Below are 16,044 nucleotides of genomic sequence, written 5' to 3'. Positions count from 1 at the left end.
TGGTCTGGGCCAGAAAGAGAGATCAATACCTCCATCCCCAGGGAGATGAAAGACAAGTGCACTAATCCTACCAAGCCATCCTGCCTGATTCTGGACTTAACTGTTATTTGTCTTTAATCCTGTTTCTTCCTTCCTTTTGTCTCTGCCATATTTTCTCTCTTCCACTTGTATCCCACGGCCAGGCTTTTCTCCCTTTCATGTGTTTCCTTCTCTGAGGCTGTCAGTGCTGTGCTTTTAATGCCTGGAAACCAACTAGAAACTGGGATGTTCCTCGTGGTGCAGGGGGGATCTGGCACTGCTGCATCCCCCCCTGTGCCCTCACTGCAGTGAGCTGTGGTGGATCCCCAATGGAAGGGGTGATGGCTGGTTTGGATGCCAGCCTTACAAAACCTTAGGCAGCCTAATGCCTGCCTGCTGCCATCTGTCCCCAGGCCATGGCAACCTGGTCTAGTGGAAGGTCTCCCTGCGCATGGCAGGGAGGTTGGAACGAGATAATCCAACTCAAACCATTCTAGGATTCTGTGATCTCTTGCACTGGCCTTAGCAAAGCTGCCTGCAGGTGTTTTGCTGCCTGTGCTGGGGACATTGTGTTGCAACATCCAAGCCTGGGCAGCAAACAAGAGCCAGCTCCCAAACCTGGACACAGGGAATACTGAGCAGAGCTGCTGCTTTTTAGGTGACCTTGGTTTGCTGCCCCTGCACAGGAGCTCTGGGGTGTGGGCAGTGGAAGCTTGGAATTCACAGGCACCGTGACCAAAACATCATTTCCATCACGAAGCTTCCTGGTTCTCAGTACTGGCACCAGCCTACGGTGCTGCCCTTGCTGTGCCCCAGCCGTGGAGACATTTGTTTCCTGCCCAGGGCTCTTGTGTAGGAAGGGATTCTTTCAAAACCTGAGCCTTTATCCTGTGGGCTCAGACCTCCTGGAGCCTGGATGTCTTTCCAAGCCCACCTGAAAGAGTACAGACCCATTGCTGTTTTGCTGTGGGCTGTCTCCAGATGTAGCATCTTTTGATTGCAAGTACTTCTTTTTCCTTTTTTACTCCTGCAATTTCCTCCTCTTTGATTTTCGTGCTTGGAGGCTTTTCAGGTCTGGCAGTCTTTTTCCACCCACAATATCACATTTCGGTTTCACTCTGGCACCTGCCACTTTCCCCCCTTTGCTTTTTGTTTGCAAACGTCAGGAGCTGGATATCGATTGAGAAATTGCAAGAGACAAATCATTCCCTGGCTCCTCTGCTTTCCCTCAGCGCCTGCTAAGCTGCAATTCACAGCCAGCCCAAAGTGATCCATCTCCAGCTTGCTGGGGGAGCAGAGCAACACTTTTGTATCCCAGTTTTGTTTAAAAGCCTTGTTTTCTTTGCAGAAGTCTAAACGATGGGCTAGCATTGGCCCATTTCTCTGCAAATCCTTGCAGGAAGATTTTCCTGCTGAGCCATGGATGTGCTCCATGATGACTTCCCACAACAGCCAGCCTGTACCAAGCCATCACCAGCAACAGCCTGAGCCTGCTTCAAGGGAAGCTTTGTCTGAGCACCCTTCGGCTTCCTCCAACCCCGCTGACCATCCTCACTGGTCCCTCTAGGCCCCTCTTCTATGTAAAGCCAAGGAAATCCTTTAGCAGGAAATTTGGGTGAGAAGTGCTGTTTCCAAGTGCAGCAAGGCTTGCTGTGGCAGGACAATGCTACCTGGGGCACAGCAGTGATGGACAGATCCTGCCTTCTTGACTTCTGTGCCAAGAATTTTCCCCTTGTGCCAAAATATTTCCTGCCATGGGAATGCTGGAGAAAAGCCCACATGAATGCAGGGTCTGGCTTGCTGCCCTGTGTGTTGGGAACACAGTGGCATCCAGTGTCAGGCATCTTTGTGTGGAGCTGGGAAAAGCATAAACCATGGCAATGCTTTCCTGCTGCAATTTTTTTTTCTGAGCCTGTTGCATTGCAGGGTAACCTCAGGGTTGGCAGGGTGGGACCTGCTTCCCTTCTCCATTTGCCTGTGTGGGGACCAAGTGTAGGAGGTGTGGAGGGGCTGCAGAGGCGCTTGGTAGGTTTGTATCCATCTCGGGAACTTTCTGGGCATCGTGAGGCATTGGCAAGTCTTCCCTGCTCACTCTGAGCTCTTCAGTGCTGCTGCCTGCAGACCTGAATCAGGTCAGCATCGTTGCTGTGCACCCTGATCTGACACTCATCCTTGCTGGTCTCCAACATGCCCCATCACATCAGCTTTTGTGGGGATCCTTGGGGCCCGAGGGAGATGAGTGAAGAAATCGGCTATTGGGCCAGGAGGGTTTTTGTGGGGGAGTGGTTTGGCAGGGGCTTTGTCAGGGAGTCAGCGTGGGGTGAAGGTGCCCAGGCAGCTCCTTTACAAGTCTCCAGCTGCATGAAGGAGGCTCCCTCTCGTGGGGACCTGCTGCAAGGGTGGTCTGTCACAACACCTTCCCAGTGCAGGCTGAAGGGATGAGGCTGGAAGAGCTGAGGCACGGGGAGACCAAAAGACCTTCAATGGCAGAGACCAGGGTGGACTTTTCAGTCCTAATTCCTCCTCTGAAGACCAGTGAGCATTTCATCCCTACAGAGAAAACAGCTTTTAAGGATACAGGGATTTATGGGCAGTGCTGCCTCTCTCCTGGCCGGAAGGCAGAGCTCTACCCCCTCACATTCCTTTATCAGTGGCTTGGAGCCCACCCTGGTGCCCCTGTTTTCCTCCTTCCACAGGGAACTCCCCGTCAGACGAGTCAGAGGAGCACGAGCGGGACCCCAAGGTGCTCACCTTCCCCGAGTACATCGCCAGCCTGTCCGAGTCGGGCACCAAGCGCATGGCAGCCGGCGTGCGGATGGAGTGCCAGAGCCGCGGGCGCTGCCCCTCCTCCTGCCCACTCTGCCACGTCGCCTCCAGCCCCGACGTGCCAGCCGAGCCTGTCCTGCTGGAGGTCACCAAAGCAGCCCCTCTCTACGAGCTGGTCACCAACAACCAGACCCAGCGGGTGAGGAGTCACATGCTGGGCGTGGTGGGGTGGGCATGGTGGGTGTCGGGACAGAATTGTGGTGGTCTTTGAAGGCAGTTTGCCCTGAGAGCATCATGTCAAGCCATGGCAGCCCTTGCCCGTTGGCCAGTCCTGCTCTCCAGGGTGGATGTACTGTGCTGAACCCACCAGGGGATGGATGAAGACTTGTTCAAGTGGTGATAGGAGGTCACTTGCCCAGTGCTCAACCCTTTCTCCTCTCTCCCAGCTCTTGCAGGAGGCCACCATGAGCATGCTGTGGTGCTCAGGCAGTGGGGACGTCATCGAGGACTGGTGCCGCTGTGACTCGAGTGCCTTCGGGGCTGACGGGCTGCCCACCTGTGCACCTCTCCCGCACCCCATGTAGGTCTCCACACGTGCCCAGCCTGGCTTCTTGGTATGATGGGTCTGTGAGGAGGTGGTGATGGCCAACAACGTGGTGGGGCTGGGTGGCTTTATGGGACAGGTTTGCAACTGGTGGTTGATCTGGAAATGAGGCAGAGAGTACAGAGCTGCAGTGCCTTTTCAAAATTCAGCTGAGGACTGGGGAGCTGGTTGTGGGTCCATACTTGTAGAGCAACCCTAGGGAAGGAGTGCTTTGGACAGGCATTCCCAGAGCCAGGAGGTGTAGGGCAGGAGGAGTCACTTCTGTCCTGAGGTTGCTGTCTCCCACAGGTTAATAGCTTTGAATCCCTTCTGTTGTGAGAGAGTAACGCAAAGATGACAATCTTTGTCCCCCAGCCTGCATCTCTCCACCATTCATGAGCCCAGCAGCACACTGGTGGTTCTGGAGTGGGGGCACTCGGAGCCTCCCATCGGGGTGCAGATTGTTGACTACCTCCTCCGTCAAGAGAAAGTCACTGACAGAATGGACCACTCCAAGGTGGAGACAGGTGAGTGGAGACTTCACTGACTCTCCCTGGGGAGAGTGGGATGGACATGTTCAAGGAGAGCCTCTTTGCAAGGGGATGCTACAACATATCCAGCATCCTGTGAAGTCTGCCTTGTTCTGCCCACCCAGCTGCTTAAGTGGCATCTCCATGCCATGGTGATGAGCCCTGCTGGAAAAGCAATGGGTCCATCTCTGCACCCACCAAGGCATGAGCCTTGGAGCCCTTCAGCACCATGCAAGCACAGTGGGCACAGACCATGGTGGCTCTCCATAGGCCCAGGAACACCCCTGTCATTGCCTGTGGCACATCCTCCCCTCTCTCCCTAGAGACGGTGCTGAGCTTTGTGGATGACATCATCTCTGGAGCCAAGTCCCCCTGTGCCATGCCAGCCCAAGTGCCTGACAAACTCTCCTCCACCATCTCCCTCATCATTCGCTGCCTGGAACCTGACACCACCTACATGTGAGTCTTCTCCCCCACTCCATGCCCATGGCAGTGCCATCACCCTGACCATGGTGATCCTGCCTCATGCTGCTTGTATTTCCATGAGATCTTGGGAGTCCAGAGCTTAATTTTTTTCCCTTCTCATACAGGTTCACACTCTGGGGAGTTGACAACACAGGAAGGCGTTCCAGGTCCAGTGATGTGACAGTCAAGACCCCTTGCCCTGTGGTAGATGATGTGAAAGCTCAAGGTGAGATGGAGGGAGCTGCTGGACTGTGATGACTGGGACCAGCAGCAGGGACTTCCCCCTTCCAGTACATTCCTGCAGTCATTTTATGTCCTGGCTGTAACATCTCCTTCACCCATGGTGGCCCAGGAGCTGCCACGCAGTGTGGAGGGCCGGGGTGGAGAGTTGCAGGAAGGACACATCCTCTCTGAAAACAGACATGAATAAATTTCACTAACAGTACCTAATGGCACCACCCATTTCTTTCCCTAATTAGACTAAATGACAGGAAGCTAACCTGGACTGAGTCCAGGGAATGCCACCTATTCTGTTACTCCTCCTCTGGGAGGAGGAGTCTTGATATGATGTGAATCATGACTCAGGGGACAAATCTTGATTCTGTCTTGGTTTCCCTAGAGCTGAACTTTAGCCTGGTGGGCTTTATTCATTCCTTTCCTGACACCCCACTGAGTAACCCCTGTCCTTTTGCTTAGAAATAGCAGACAAGATCTACAACCTCTTCAATGGCTACACGAGCGGCAAGGAGCAGCAGACAGCCTACAACACTCTGCTGGACCTGGGCTCCCCCAGCCTCCACCGGGTCCTTTACCACTACAACCAGCACTACGAGAGCTTTGGGGAGTTCACCTGGCGCTGTGAAGATGAGCTGGGGCCCAGGTAGGCTCAGGAGCTGGGTTGACTAGGCAGGGTGGCCTGCCCTCTGACAGCCTTGTCCCTTATAGTTGTTGGTCACCAGGACTAGCTCTTTAAAAATCTCATGAATTAATGATAGATGATAGAGCTTAGAGTCTCACAGTGGGGCTTTCTGTTTTGCTGCGTGCTGTGCATGTCTTTGGAGTTCAGTACTCTCCCCTGAAGGACCATTAACATAGGACAAGGTGAAAAGTGGTTGACCATTGTCAACCCAACATCCTTGTCCATCCTATCAGCCCTCTGCTGCCTCTGAAGTTTTTCCTGGTACATTCATGCTATGCAGAGTGGGAAGGAGATGGAATTCTCTTTTCTCCTTGGTAGGTGATGCCACAAGCAAAAAGGAAGAAGGTCTTGGAAAAATAATGCACCTTTGAGGGATGGAGACTCTGCTTTCCTCCTTTTTCTGGGCTTTGGCTTGATTTGAATGCCTCTCTCTGTGCTGAACTCACTGTCACTTGTGGCCCAAAGCAGGCAGTGGACTGACCTGAGGTCTGACCTGCACATGTTCCCTGCCTTTTGGTCCGTGTCTGTGGTGGTGTGGGGTTGACACAAGTGTTTCTGGTGCCCAGGCAGTGCTGAGCTGTCATGGCAGGTTTTGGAGGAGGTTATCTCCTTTTGTGCCTGAATGAGCACCATGTCTTCTCCTATGGCTCCTCCAGGTCACTAGTGCCCCTCCAGCTGCCTGAGGATGGGACATCTCATGCCCCAGGCTTGTGGAGACAGCCAGATGTTCCCATCTCCCCACATCCTTCAACATCTGCTGTAGTCTGCATGGTTTCCCAGTAACGTAGATGTTTCCAGTCAGTTTAGCAAGCTGGACTGGGAGATTGCGTGTGCTGCAGTGCTGTCTCACACCATCTGGCCTCCAAAGAGCCAGAGCTGTGAGCTCATCTGCAAACGTCAGCAACAGCTCCGGTGTATGAAATCCATGGCCTCCACCTCACCCTCTGCCCCAGACCTTCTCTTGCTGGTCTCACCACTAGATGTCTTCTAGCTTTGCTTTTCCAGGTGATCACTTCAGAATTCCTAGCAGAGGCTTGGAGATCCTCCATGTACCTCTCTGTCCTCCAAACCTTTGCTAACCAAGTCAAAAAGACTCAGCAAATAGCAGATGGCTGTCTTGGATATGTCTCCTGGTTCAGCTTTGGTGGGAGACTCCTAAAAGATTCTCCATGCCCTGGAGCAAAGCTGAGGGCTCTCTCTTTCCCCTTTTCCCATTTTTTTCCTAAGAAATGTGAGCTCAGCCTCACAGCTCAGTAGCGAAATCCCAGCACATGGAGTTTTGTTAAGGCAGAGGCTCCCACCAGCTCCTCTGCCCAGGGTTGCCTCATTCCCATGACACCAAGTAGGATCAGCAGGCTTGGCCTGAAGTCTCACCTTTGTCTCGAGCCCAGCTGCGGTGATGCCGCTCTGTCTCCATTTCCAGATGTGAAATCCAGCCCTGGTTTGCACAGACCATCTGACATCTGTTGTGATGATTTGCACGAGGAGTACATAAAATTCCTTACGTGACAGACTGGAGTTGTCACACAGCCACTGCCATCTCTGCTCCCTGCCCCGGCGAGGCTGAGGACCAGCCAGAACATGGGGTGGAAGCTGCCTCGTCGAGCCCCACGAGGCAGGGTGCATTGGCACGGAGCAACCAGGAATGCCACTGAATTACCCAAATTTGCTGCATGAATCTACGAGCCAGAGGGTTAATTCCACCCTCTGGAAATGCTGGAGCGCTTAGGATGGGATGACGCAAGTTGCTGATGAAGTGTTTGCAGCTCGCACTACTTGGAAAGAGACATTCAGGCAGCTGCAGCGGGTTCTGGTGATGACAAATCTTGGAAAGCAGACCTCCTGTTTGATCGTCTGCGAAGGCAAAGCACCCAGACTGGTGGTGACAGGACAAATCACTTGCAGATGACATTATTTAGCCAGCAGACAGTGTTTGTTTGACTGTTACTGATGCTCCTTTGAAGTCCTGGATGTGGACCCACGCGACTGACTCTGCCGTGTCCCATGTGGAGCAGGAGCTCCACGCGCCCATGCCATCTCCTGTTTTGCTCATTTAGGGTGCACTAACCTCCCTTCCTGGCAGTGCTGGCTGCTGGGCCGAAGGGAGAGAACTTGTCTGTGCGCAGATAACTTGTCTGGGGCTATGAAAGCGAGTCGCTCCCTTGCGGTCCAAGAAGGGCTGCAGAGAGCCCTGGACTTTACACAGGGAGAGGAAATGGAGAGAAAACCAAGTAAAGAGTGGATTTGATGCAAAGCCTGGTGAAGTCTGGTGTCTATGGGCTTTGAGCCAAAATCTGTGGGACCAAATTCAGCATTCCTGTGAGGGTACCTGTAATGCTGGAGGAAGAGAGGTAGTCATGGCACCTTGCCTAGGTGTCCAGGTGCAGGGACCAAGATGAGTGAGACCTCAGCTACCTTCTCCTGGGTGGAAGACCTGACCAGCTTGAGTGGTTGTCTCCAGAGTCAGCATCATGATAAGCACCTCCACCTCTCTGCCATGCACCAGTTGTGAGCCCTGGGGTGGCAACTGTAGGGTGGCTGCAGAGCTGGAGGACCTCCTGGTGGCTCCAGACTGGCCCCTTGGAGCTGCAGCCACATCCACAATGCACCTCTTGAGGGTGTTCTCTCCAGAAAAGCCAAGGTTGGCTCTGGCTGGACTTGAGGTAAATTAATTGCTCTCCAAGCTGGTCTCCCATGTTGTGAGCAGCCTGGAGCTGTGTGGGGGAGCTGTGGCTGTTCCTCTCTGGTTGGTACATGTATCTTGAGCTGTCAAACCATCCACAACACAGCACCCCTGCTTATCCAAGTAAGAATGTCACAAGGAGGGATTTTTTCCCCCAGCATCGTGATTTGTGCCTCCACTGCCTGTTCTGTGCTGAGCAGGTGCTGAATTAAAGCTACCAAGGGACTGTATCTTCTCTTCTCTGATTATACCAACTGACCTTGAAGCTGTGTAGGAAACTTATCCCAGCTCTTCAGACATTTTAACTTTTGTCTGTGTTTCCAGGCACAAGATACTCACCTTCAAGACACTTCATTTGAATCCATTACCTCCACATTTGCCAGAATCCCTGGAGATCACCCAAAGTGTGAGACAAGTTTAAAATGAACATAATGTGTTTTATCTGTACAAACTGATTTTCTTGATAAAAGCATTAAAAGCACAATTTTAAGAGGAAAAATTTGAAAAGACAAGAACACAGTTTAGGTCATACTTGGCCAGGATCCTCTGTGCTCTTCCCATATCTCATCTAACATGAGAGGTTTGTAATTTAGCACTTTCTCACCACCAGAACAAGCATGCACTGAGGCTGTGTGGCCCTGGGGGTGCTGTATGTCTGCTGCAGAAGATGGATTCATCCTGGACCTACTCTGCCTCTGTCCCCTGACCTTCTCTCTTGGCTTCCTTGGCTGGGTTGTGGCTCTTTACAAACTGCTGCTACTGTGACTTGTCTTTCCTTGATTTGCTTTCTGCAATTGGAAGATGCAAAACACATATGCAGAGAACCAGGGAGCTCTGCCACATCCCCTGCTCTCTCAGAGCTTTTTGGATCAAACCTGTTTTTGATGTATACCTCAGTATATCCCTTCTAGTTTGCACACTGTCCTGTGGGACATGTTTCCTAAACTGTTACTAAACATTACAAGTCATGTACCAGGAGTGTCATTCACTGTGATCTTGCATCTTATGAGGATCATAGTTTTTATCTCACCTTCAGCTTCCATACAGATCCCCACAAGCCAGGCATGGCATTCTGATTTGTGTTTGTTTTTCTTTTCTTAAATCTCCTTCGTTCTCAGTAGTCCAGTACTGCTCATTTCTGACACTGGAGAATTTGTGAGTGCCCCATTCCTGGAAATGTTTAAGGCCAGGTTGGACTGGGCTTGGAGTAACCTGATCTAGTGGAAGATGTCCCTGTCCCCACGGCAGAGAAGTGGAATGAGATAATATTTAAGGTCCCTTCCAACCCAAACCTTTCTGTGATTCTGTGTGCTGCACCAAGCCATGAGTGATCAGCATAGTTCTCAAACATGGAACACCTGCCCTTTGTGGAGAGGACACATGTGGTGACACTGGTCCGGGCTGGTCACAGTGTCATGCCTGACACTTCTTAGCCTTTGTCCCCACTGTCTGCAGTGCTACTGGCTCCCTGTTTCCTATCCTGTTATGTTTAGGGTCCAGTAGCTGCAGCAGTGACAGGTGGTGCTGTTTGAGTCATTGGTGGTGTCCACCCCAAAGGGTGCTGGAGGTTTCACAACTACACCTGTGACTGTCTCCTCACTAAACCCTCATCAAACTCAGCCTTGTAGTGCAGGTGAAAGAAGAGGGGACAGGACAGGGAAGCGTAAGGGAAGCCCCAAGACAGTGCAGCAGTTCCAGCCCCACAGTGGTGACATGGACATCTCTGCCCTGGGCAGGGGCTGTTCTCAACACATGTAGTTTGCAGTGCTGCCTTGGGGATGGTGTGTGCCTCCAGCCCCGCCATGCCTCCTCACCCTGGCAGCATCAGCCACCCCTCAGCTGCTCTGGAGTTACCTCTCCTCTCTCAAGGAGCTCCTGTGGTGTCCTTACCTGTCTTTACTTTTCTCTCCTCATGCACTACCCTTCCTGCCATCCCCCCGTGGTGTCTCCATCCCTCCTGCCACCCCCTCGCTGTCCATCGTCCCCCTGGCATCTCCCCTTGCCCATCCCCACTGCAGGAAGGCCGGTCTCATCCTCTCACAGCTGGGGGACCTCAGCAGCTGGTGCAATGGCCTCCTGCAGGAGCCCAAGATCAGCCTCCAGCGCTCGTCCCTCAAGTACCTCTCCTGCCGCTACAGCGAGATCAAGCCCTATGGGCTCGACTGGTCGGAGCTCAGCAGGGACCTCAAGAAGACGTGCGAGGAGCAGACGCTGAGTGTCCTGTACAATGACTATGGTGACAAGGACTACTGAGGGTTGCGGGCACCCGCTCTCACGCCGGCCTTCCCATGGGCGCTTGTGAGGGTTTTATACATGGACCCATGGAGGGGCAGGGTGTCACTGCTGTTTCTGCAGGCAAAAATGTGGACTGGGGAGCAAAACCGGCTGCTCCGTGCAGGACTGACTCAGTATTAGTTTCTTCTTCAACTTGGGCAAAAGCCTTTCTAGTTAGAAGTCTTGTGGGACCCAGTTTTCTTGGTTTTGTTTTATTCATTTTGCCAAGAGGTTCCTCAGCATCGGTGGAGAGGGCAGGTTGGGAGGGCACAGCCTTCTCCTCCTGCCCCACCCCTGCTCTGTCGGTGGGGACTGTCCCCAAGGGTGGGGGACACAGGTCATGGGAGAAACACAGTGACACAACCAGGATGGGAGAGCAGGTGATGCAGGGTTGGGAACATGGAGGCAGGGCGTGCAGGTCAGGTTGAGATGCTTATGGTTATGGCTGAGCTAAAAAGCCACTGGGTGGCCAGCGGAGTTGGGATGGGTTCTCTGGATGAGACATGGCCAAGCAATGGTGCCATTGATGGGCAGGGCTGGCGCAGTGTCACCATCTGGGGCGAGGAGAGAGAGGCATTGCTGAGCCCATCTCCTCAGGTTCTTGTGCTATGGTCAAGGCCCATGTGTGCTCCAAGATGCAGAGTCCTCTGGAACAAAGGCAGCTTGGCCTCAGGGCCGGTGGTCAGCTGGACATTGCAAGCTTTCTTCTTGTGGGACCACATTCCTAGGAAGTCAACTTTAAAATCCCTTCCATTTTTTTTTTTTACCCACCAAAATAAAGACTTTGAAACATTGTCAAACTGCCGCTGAGGAGAGCCCCATCAGGAGAGCAGCAAGCCAGATGGTATGGACAGGGTGGGCATCTGCACCAGCCACCTGTAGCTGGGGTGTAGCCCAGGCTCTGTATGGTGAAGGGAAAGGGGTGCAGGGTGCCCCAACACAGTGATGCAGGACAGTCCAGCAGGTCCTGGCCCAGAGAGGGCATGGAGGGCAGGCTTCTGGGGTGCTGCTTGCCCATGTTCAGGCTCACATCCACAGCTCTTGGCTTTTTTTTCAAACCAGAGAACTAGGGTTGTACTGGGACACTGGGCTTGGTTCGGAGCAAACTCTTCTCCAAAACCCTGTCACTGCTGATGGTGTTGGAGGCAGAAAACAGCTTCCTTTTTAGCCTCAGCTTCCAGCCTGGTTTGCAGAGGAGGCGTCTGGCCTTGCCAGCTGCGCACCTTTGATCTGGACAAGCCCGGAGCCCTACAGTGGGATTTTTACAATGCCTCTTCAGAGAGAAATTTCCTTTCATTTTTTTTTCAGTCTTGGCAGGAGCAATCTTCAGCCTGTCTCATACAATTTTCTGCCTCATTCCTCCTCCTACCTGCCAAGGACATGGTTTGAATATTTGCATGGTGCTGAGAGGGAGGTGGCTGTGCATCACAGCATTTTCTCATCAGCAGTTCAGAATCTCCCTGCAGGATCACACTGTGCTTTTCTTTTCCCTTCTCATGAGTAGACCTCTCCAGGGGCAGCTGGCCTGGACTGAGGTGCTGCTGGGAGCCGCCACCAGCAGTCAGTATTACCTGGGCATCCCTGTGTTGTTGCTGTAATGAATGTGTCTAGCCTGCTCTGTGAAAGAAAGAAGTCTGCTGGATCCTTTTGGCTTTTTCTCATGTTTGTCCTTATATTTTGATGTGCCTGATGCTGCCAAGGGCTTGGGGCTCAGAGCAAGACCAGCACCACCTCCATGCACAGGTACATATGGGCAAGTGATCTGTACTGAGCCATCGCTCCTTTTCCTTTCAGCCACCGAGACTCTTGGCCAAGACACTTCAGTTTATCCTTTTGCTTATCCCAGCAGATGCTGAGACAACTTTTCACTTCCAGCCAGGCAGCTGTCCAGGGATGGGCAAAGGGCACCTCCACCCAACGCCTCGGTGGGATGCTTGAACAAAGCTGCTCTGGCCCAGATGTCGGTTGGTTTCTCGCCAAGTAATACTGTGTACATGGCCTTATATGAAATGCAGACTGTTTTCCTTTGGGTAGCAGACTCCTCTCTTTTATTGCTCACTAGGTGCAGCAGCAGGGACAGGAGCAATGCTGTGTGCCAGCCACTCGCTGTGACGCTGCCAGGAAAAACCTGGACATCCCACACATTCACACCTGCCTAGGTTACTTTTTCATCTGGCCCCAAGATTTGTGCCCAGGCTCTGCAGATATTTCTGTTCTGCTGCTGTGCTAACACTTGAAAGCCCTTGCATGGGCGACTCAAACACTGCAGCAGCAGCAGCAGCAGCAGCAGCTGGCTGGGCCAGACTCTGCTCCCTCATCCCCAGCTTCCCCAGGGGCTGGGGTATGGAGGGCGAGGGGAAAGCCACCCTTCCAAGGTCCTTTAGCAGCACCCCTTGCACAGCTGGAGGGGGCTCAGCATCCCCATCCCATCATGGAAGGCACAGCCTGCTGGTAGGGCTGTGCTCTGCCCGGCCGCCGTGGTGTTCCTGCAGCCGCTGTGCCACGGTGGGTCCTGCCAGTGTGGCACAGCTGGGGGGCCATTTTCACCACCACCCTGGCTTTGGGAAGGCTTCTTTCTTGGTCTCCTCATTCTGGCCGTGCCAGTCAGAGTTTTGCCCAAACTTGGATTTTCTTGCCAAAATCTCTCAACTGACACACGAATCCATCTCAGACAAATGCCAACATGTGCCAAGGGGGCCCAGACCAGAGTGGGGGGATTGCCCCATGGCTGTAGACCTGGTGAGATGAGTTGTATGGGGCTTGCTCACCCAAAACAGGTGTGCCCTGGTCTAGTGGAAGGTGTCCCTGCCCATGGCAGTGGGGTTGGAATAGATGATTCTTATATGGCCCCTTCCAAACCAAACCATTCTTTGATTCTATGACTCCTTTCAGAGCTGGCACCATCCACATCTGCCACAGGGTCCTACGGTTGGGTCTGCACAGTATTTTCTCTCTTGGACTCCTGATTCTTCCCATGCTGCCAATAACATGAAAACTGGATAAGGCACTGTTTTCCATCCATTTCTGCAACCTCCTTTGCCCCCCTGCCCTCTCTTTTTGTTTTATTTCTGATCATTCACCTGAGATGAACCTCTGGGTCGTTACCTTTTCTTTGCTGCGTCTGTACCCCTGTAATAGCATTACTACCTTTTACTTGTCGTGGAGTTATTTAACATATAAAGATGGTTTGGTCCTTTTCTTTACGAAGATGGCTACAGTTCATGTTCCTTGATGTTCTATTAAAACTCTGATGTGACGTTTTACTACTGTAGATTGAAAGTAGGGTGCTTTAGGGTGAGATAGCCATGTGGCAAGAAACACAGAACCCGTCCGGATTACTTAAAAAAAAAGAAGAAAAAAAAAGAAAAAAAGGTTTTAAACGACAGCAACAAAAAAAATTACTGTAACACTATGTAAAACCCCAGATGATAACTTAACTGACTATTAAATGGAGCTGTTAGTAATCCCTGGCTCTGGCAAACTGGAGTGTTTGTTTATAGTTTTGGTCCAGTTGATGTCATCTTTTGGTCACAGATGAAACACTCCCAGCCTTTGAACTCGTGTGAGTCTTCACACAAGTTTAGCATTAGCCTGTCTGCCCACTGGATTAGCCAAGTCCCAAACCACTCAGCACACACAGATGGAGCCGTGTCCTGCTCCTTGCCTTGCCCACCTGCTCTGACAGGCATGGGAAGGTGTGGATGTCTGCAGGCACCTTCAGGTTTTGGAGGAAAATGCATTTACACATCCTTGGCAAGGGTTTCTCAGCCCTTGCTTTGAAAACCTCGAAAGGGGCTGGGAATTTGGAAGTGGAGTCCAAAAACACGTCTTTGAGCTGTTTTTTAGTGCATAAGGTGGATGGGATGGTGCTGTCTGGTGGTCAGCCACCCCCTGAGAATGTTCTGGTCCATCTGGAAGACTTGATAAAGGACTAGGAGCATCACGGATATCGACATTGTGAAAACCAGTGCCTGAACAGAGGTGAGAGCTGCAAAGGATGCCTTAAAAGCCACTCACTGTGTGGTGGTGTGTCTAATATCAGGACATCAGGACTTAAAAGGGCTGGTCCCTTGGCCAGTGTGTATTCCCACCTGCTCTGCCAGATGAGTGGGAGACTTGGGGAGAGTCAGGGATTGATTACTGCAGGCAGGCAGACATGATGCCTGGGAGGACACAGGAGAGTGGGAATTTAGGGACTATAGCACCAAATCCATAGGAAACCAGACTTCATTAAGTCTCATGGAACAATTTGATTTTTTTTTCTCTTGCCTCTGCTAAATTTCAGGAAAATAGGCTAAAAATACACCCAATACTTTCCCTCTGCTATTTTCCATGCAGTCAAGGGCTGTGGCTGCCACTGTCTCGTCGCACCATGACCTGTGGCTGTGGAATGAGACAGGAGGAGGAGGAGGAGAAGAAAGAAGAAGAGGAGGAGGAGGAGGAAGTGACTGCAAGCCTGAGATGCTGTGTAAGAAGATCTCAGGATGGTTGGCTCGTCCCAGAATCTCCCCAGGGTCACATGGCTTGCAGTTAATGGAGGTTTGGAGGAAGGCACCCTAAAAAGGGTGAAATGACTGTAAGGGATGCCCCACCAGCACACCAGCAGCTTTTTAGGAAGGATTTGGTAATGTGTGTATTGGCCCATAGTCCCCATTCATGCCCAGAAGGCAGGTAGCAGCAGGATCACTGCTTTGCAACACACCCATGCACAGCGTGGCACTGCTGGAGCCCACACCAGGCACTGTCCCCACAGTCCTGCTGGCTGCTCCCTTTCCTGGTGACTGACTGTGTGGTCTCCTCCATGGGATGGCTGACAAAGCTTTCCAAACTCAGTTGGTGATGCTCAAAGAGCCACTGCCCTGCTCAGCCACATGTCTCCATTGTCTTGGGGTCACAGGGGTTGGCATCTGTTGTCTTGAGGCTGTGTTTGGCAGAAGGGAGGGACAGGATGGGAAAGCAGCTCTCCTTTTGGCTATTGCCATAGACAGCTGCTCTTTCTGTTTTATATGCAAGAAATACAACTGGGATCCTGGTTGCCTGGGGCTGTGGAGCCCCTTAATGCACTGTCCTCCATGGGAGTGGGAGTGGGAGCTCCTCAAAATGCATGATTTGGGGAGCTTTGCCCTAGAGAGGAGATTCACTGTCACCAGGACATGCTGTTCCTCTGGGAGTGATGAGAGTCCATGCAAAGATCAGACATGAAGGAGAGGCCAGTGTGGAGCAAAGGGATGCATGTGGCCATCACAGATGGATGGAAGGGCAAGGGTAGAACACAGGACAAGGGCTTTCTGGTGTTTCCCAGTCCATATCTACAAAGTTCCTTAAAAACAAGAACAAAAAAAGAATCCCCAAATCCTTAAGCAACGTTTTGGATTGTCTTTGGTTTTAACTCTCTTGCCAGGATGTCACATGGCATGGCACTCTGGCTTCAGTGTGAGCCACCCTCTGCTCCCCATCCCCAGGGAGGTGGTGTGTGAAAACACACACACACTTTTCCCTACATTTAAAGTGGATTAATTACAAAAATTCATCAGCCTTGAACCAGTTTGCAGCATAACCAGCAGAAGACCAGCAAAAGTGTTCTCAGCTGGTGGCACAACAAAGACTGCCTTGAACTGAGGAGGCATTGGAGGTGAGTATCCCCCTTCAACCCAAAACCTAAAGGAGATCTTCCACTGGGCTGGGACAGCTCTGGGAGAGTCCTTGGTTTGAGGCAGAGGAAAAGCTTGTGGCAATAAAGGTGATGGGAGCAGCCAAACCACCTCCCTGGCCCCCTTTTAGGTAAATCAAGGAGACAAAAGAGATG

At 52.1% G+C, this 16,044-nt stretch overlaps 1 protein-coding gene across 1 annotated transcript in view; it reads left to right on the top strand.

Moving 5' to 3' along the window:
• Positions 1-13,702, top strand: part of ASTN1 (astrotactin 1) — a 56,990-nt gene extending 43,288 nt beyond the window's left edge. The window contains exons 17-23 of the mRNA XM_071564890.1: positions 2,715-2,983; positions 3,231-3,364; positions 3,743-3,894; positions 4,221-4,356; positions 4,488-4,588; positions 5,059-5,242; positions 9,983-13,702. Of these exons, the coding sequence (XP_071420991.1) occupies positions 2,715-2,983; positions 3,231-3,364; positions 3,743-3,894; positions 4,221-4,356; positions 4,488-4,588; positions 5,059-5,242; positions 9,983-10,217 (1,211 nt within the window). The 3' untranslated portion in view covers positions 10,218-13,702. The remainder of the gene's footprint in view (positions 1-2,714; positions 2,984-3,230; positions 3,365-3,742; positions 3,895-4,220; positions 4,357-4,487; positions 4,589-5,058; positions 5,243-9,982) is intronic.
• Positions 13,703-16,044: the final 2,342 nt, after the last annotated feature.

Source organism: Pithys albifrons, chromosome 10 (genome assembly GCF_047495875.1).
Source record: "Pithys albifrons albifrons isolate INPA30051 chromosome 10, PitAlb_v1, whole genome shotgun sequence".
NCBI classification, from domain to species: domain Eukaryota; kingdom Metazoa; phylum Chordata; class Aves; order Passeriformes; family Thamnophilidae; genus Pithys; species Pithys albifrons.
This window is presented reverse-complemented; position numbering and strand designations above follow the sequence as displayed.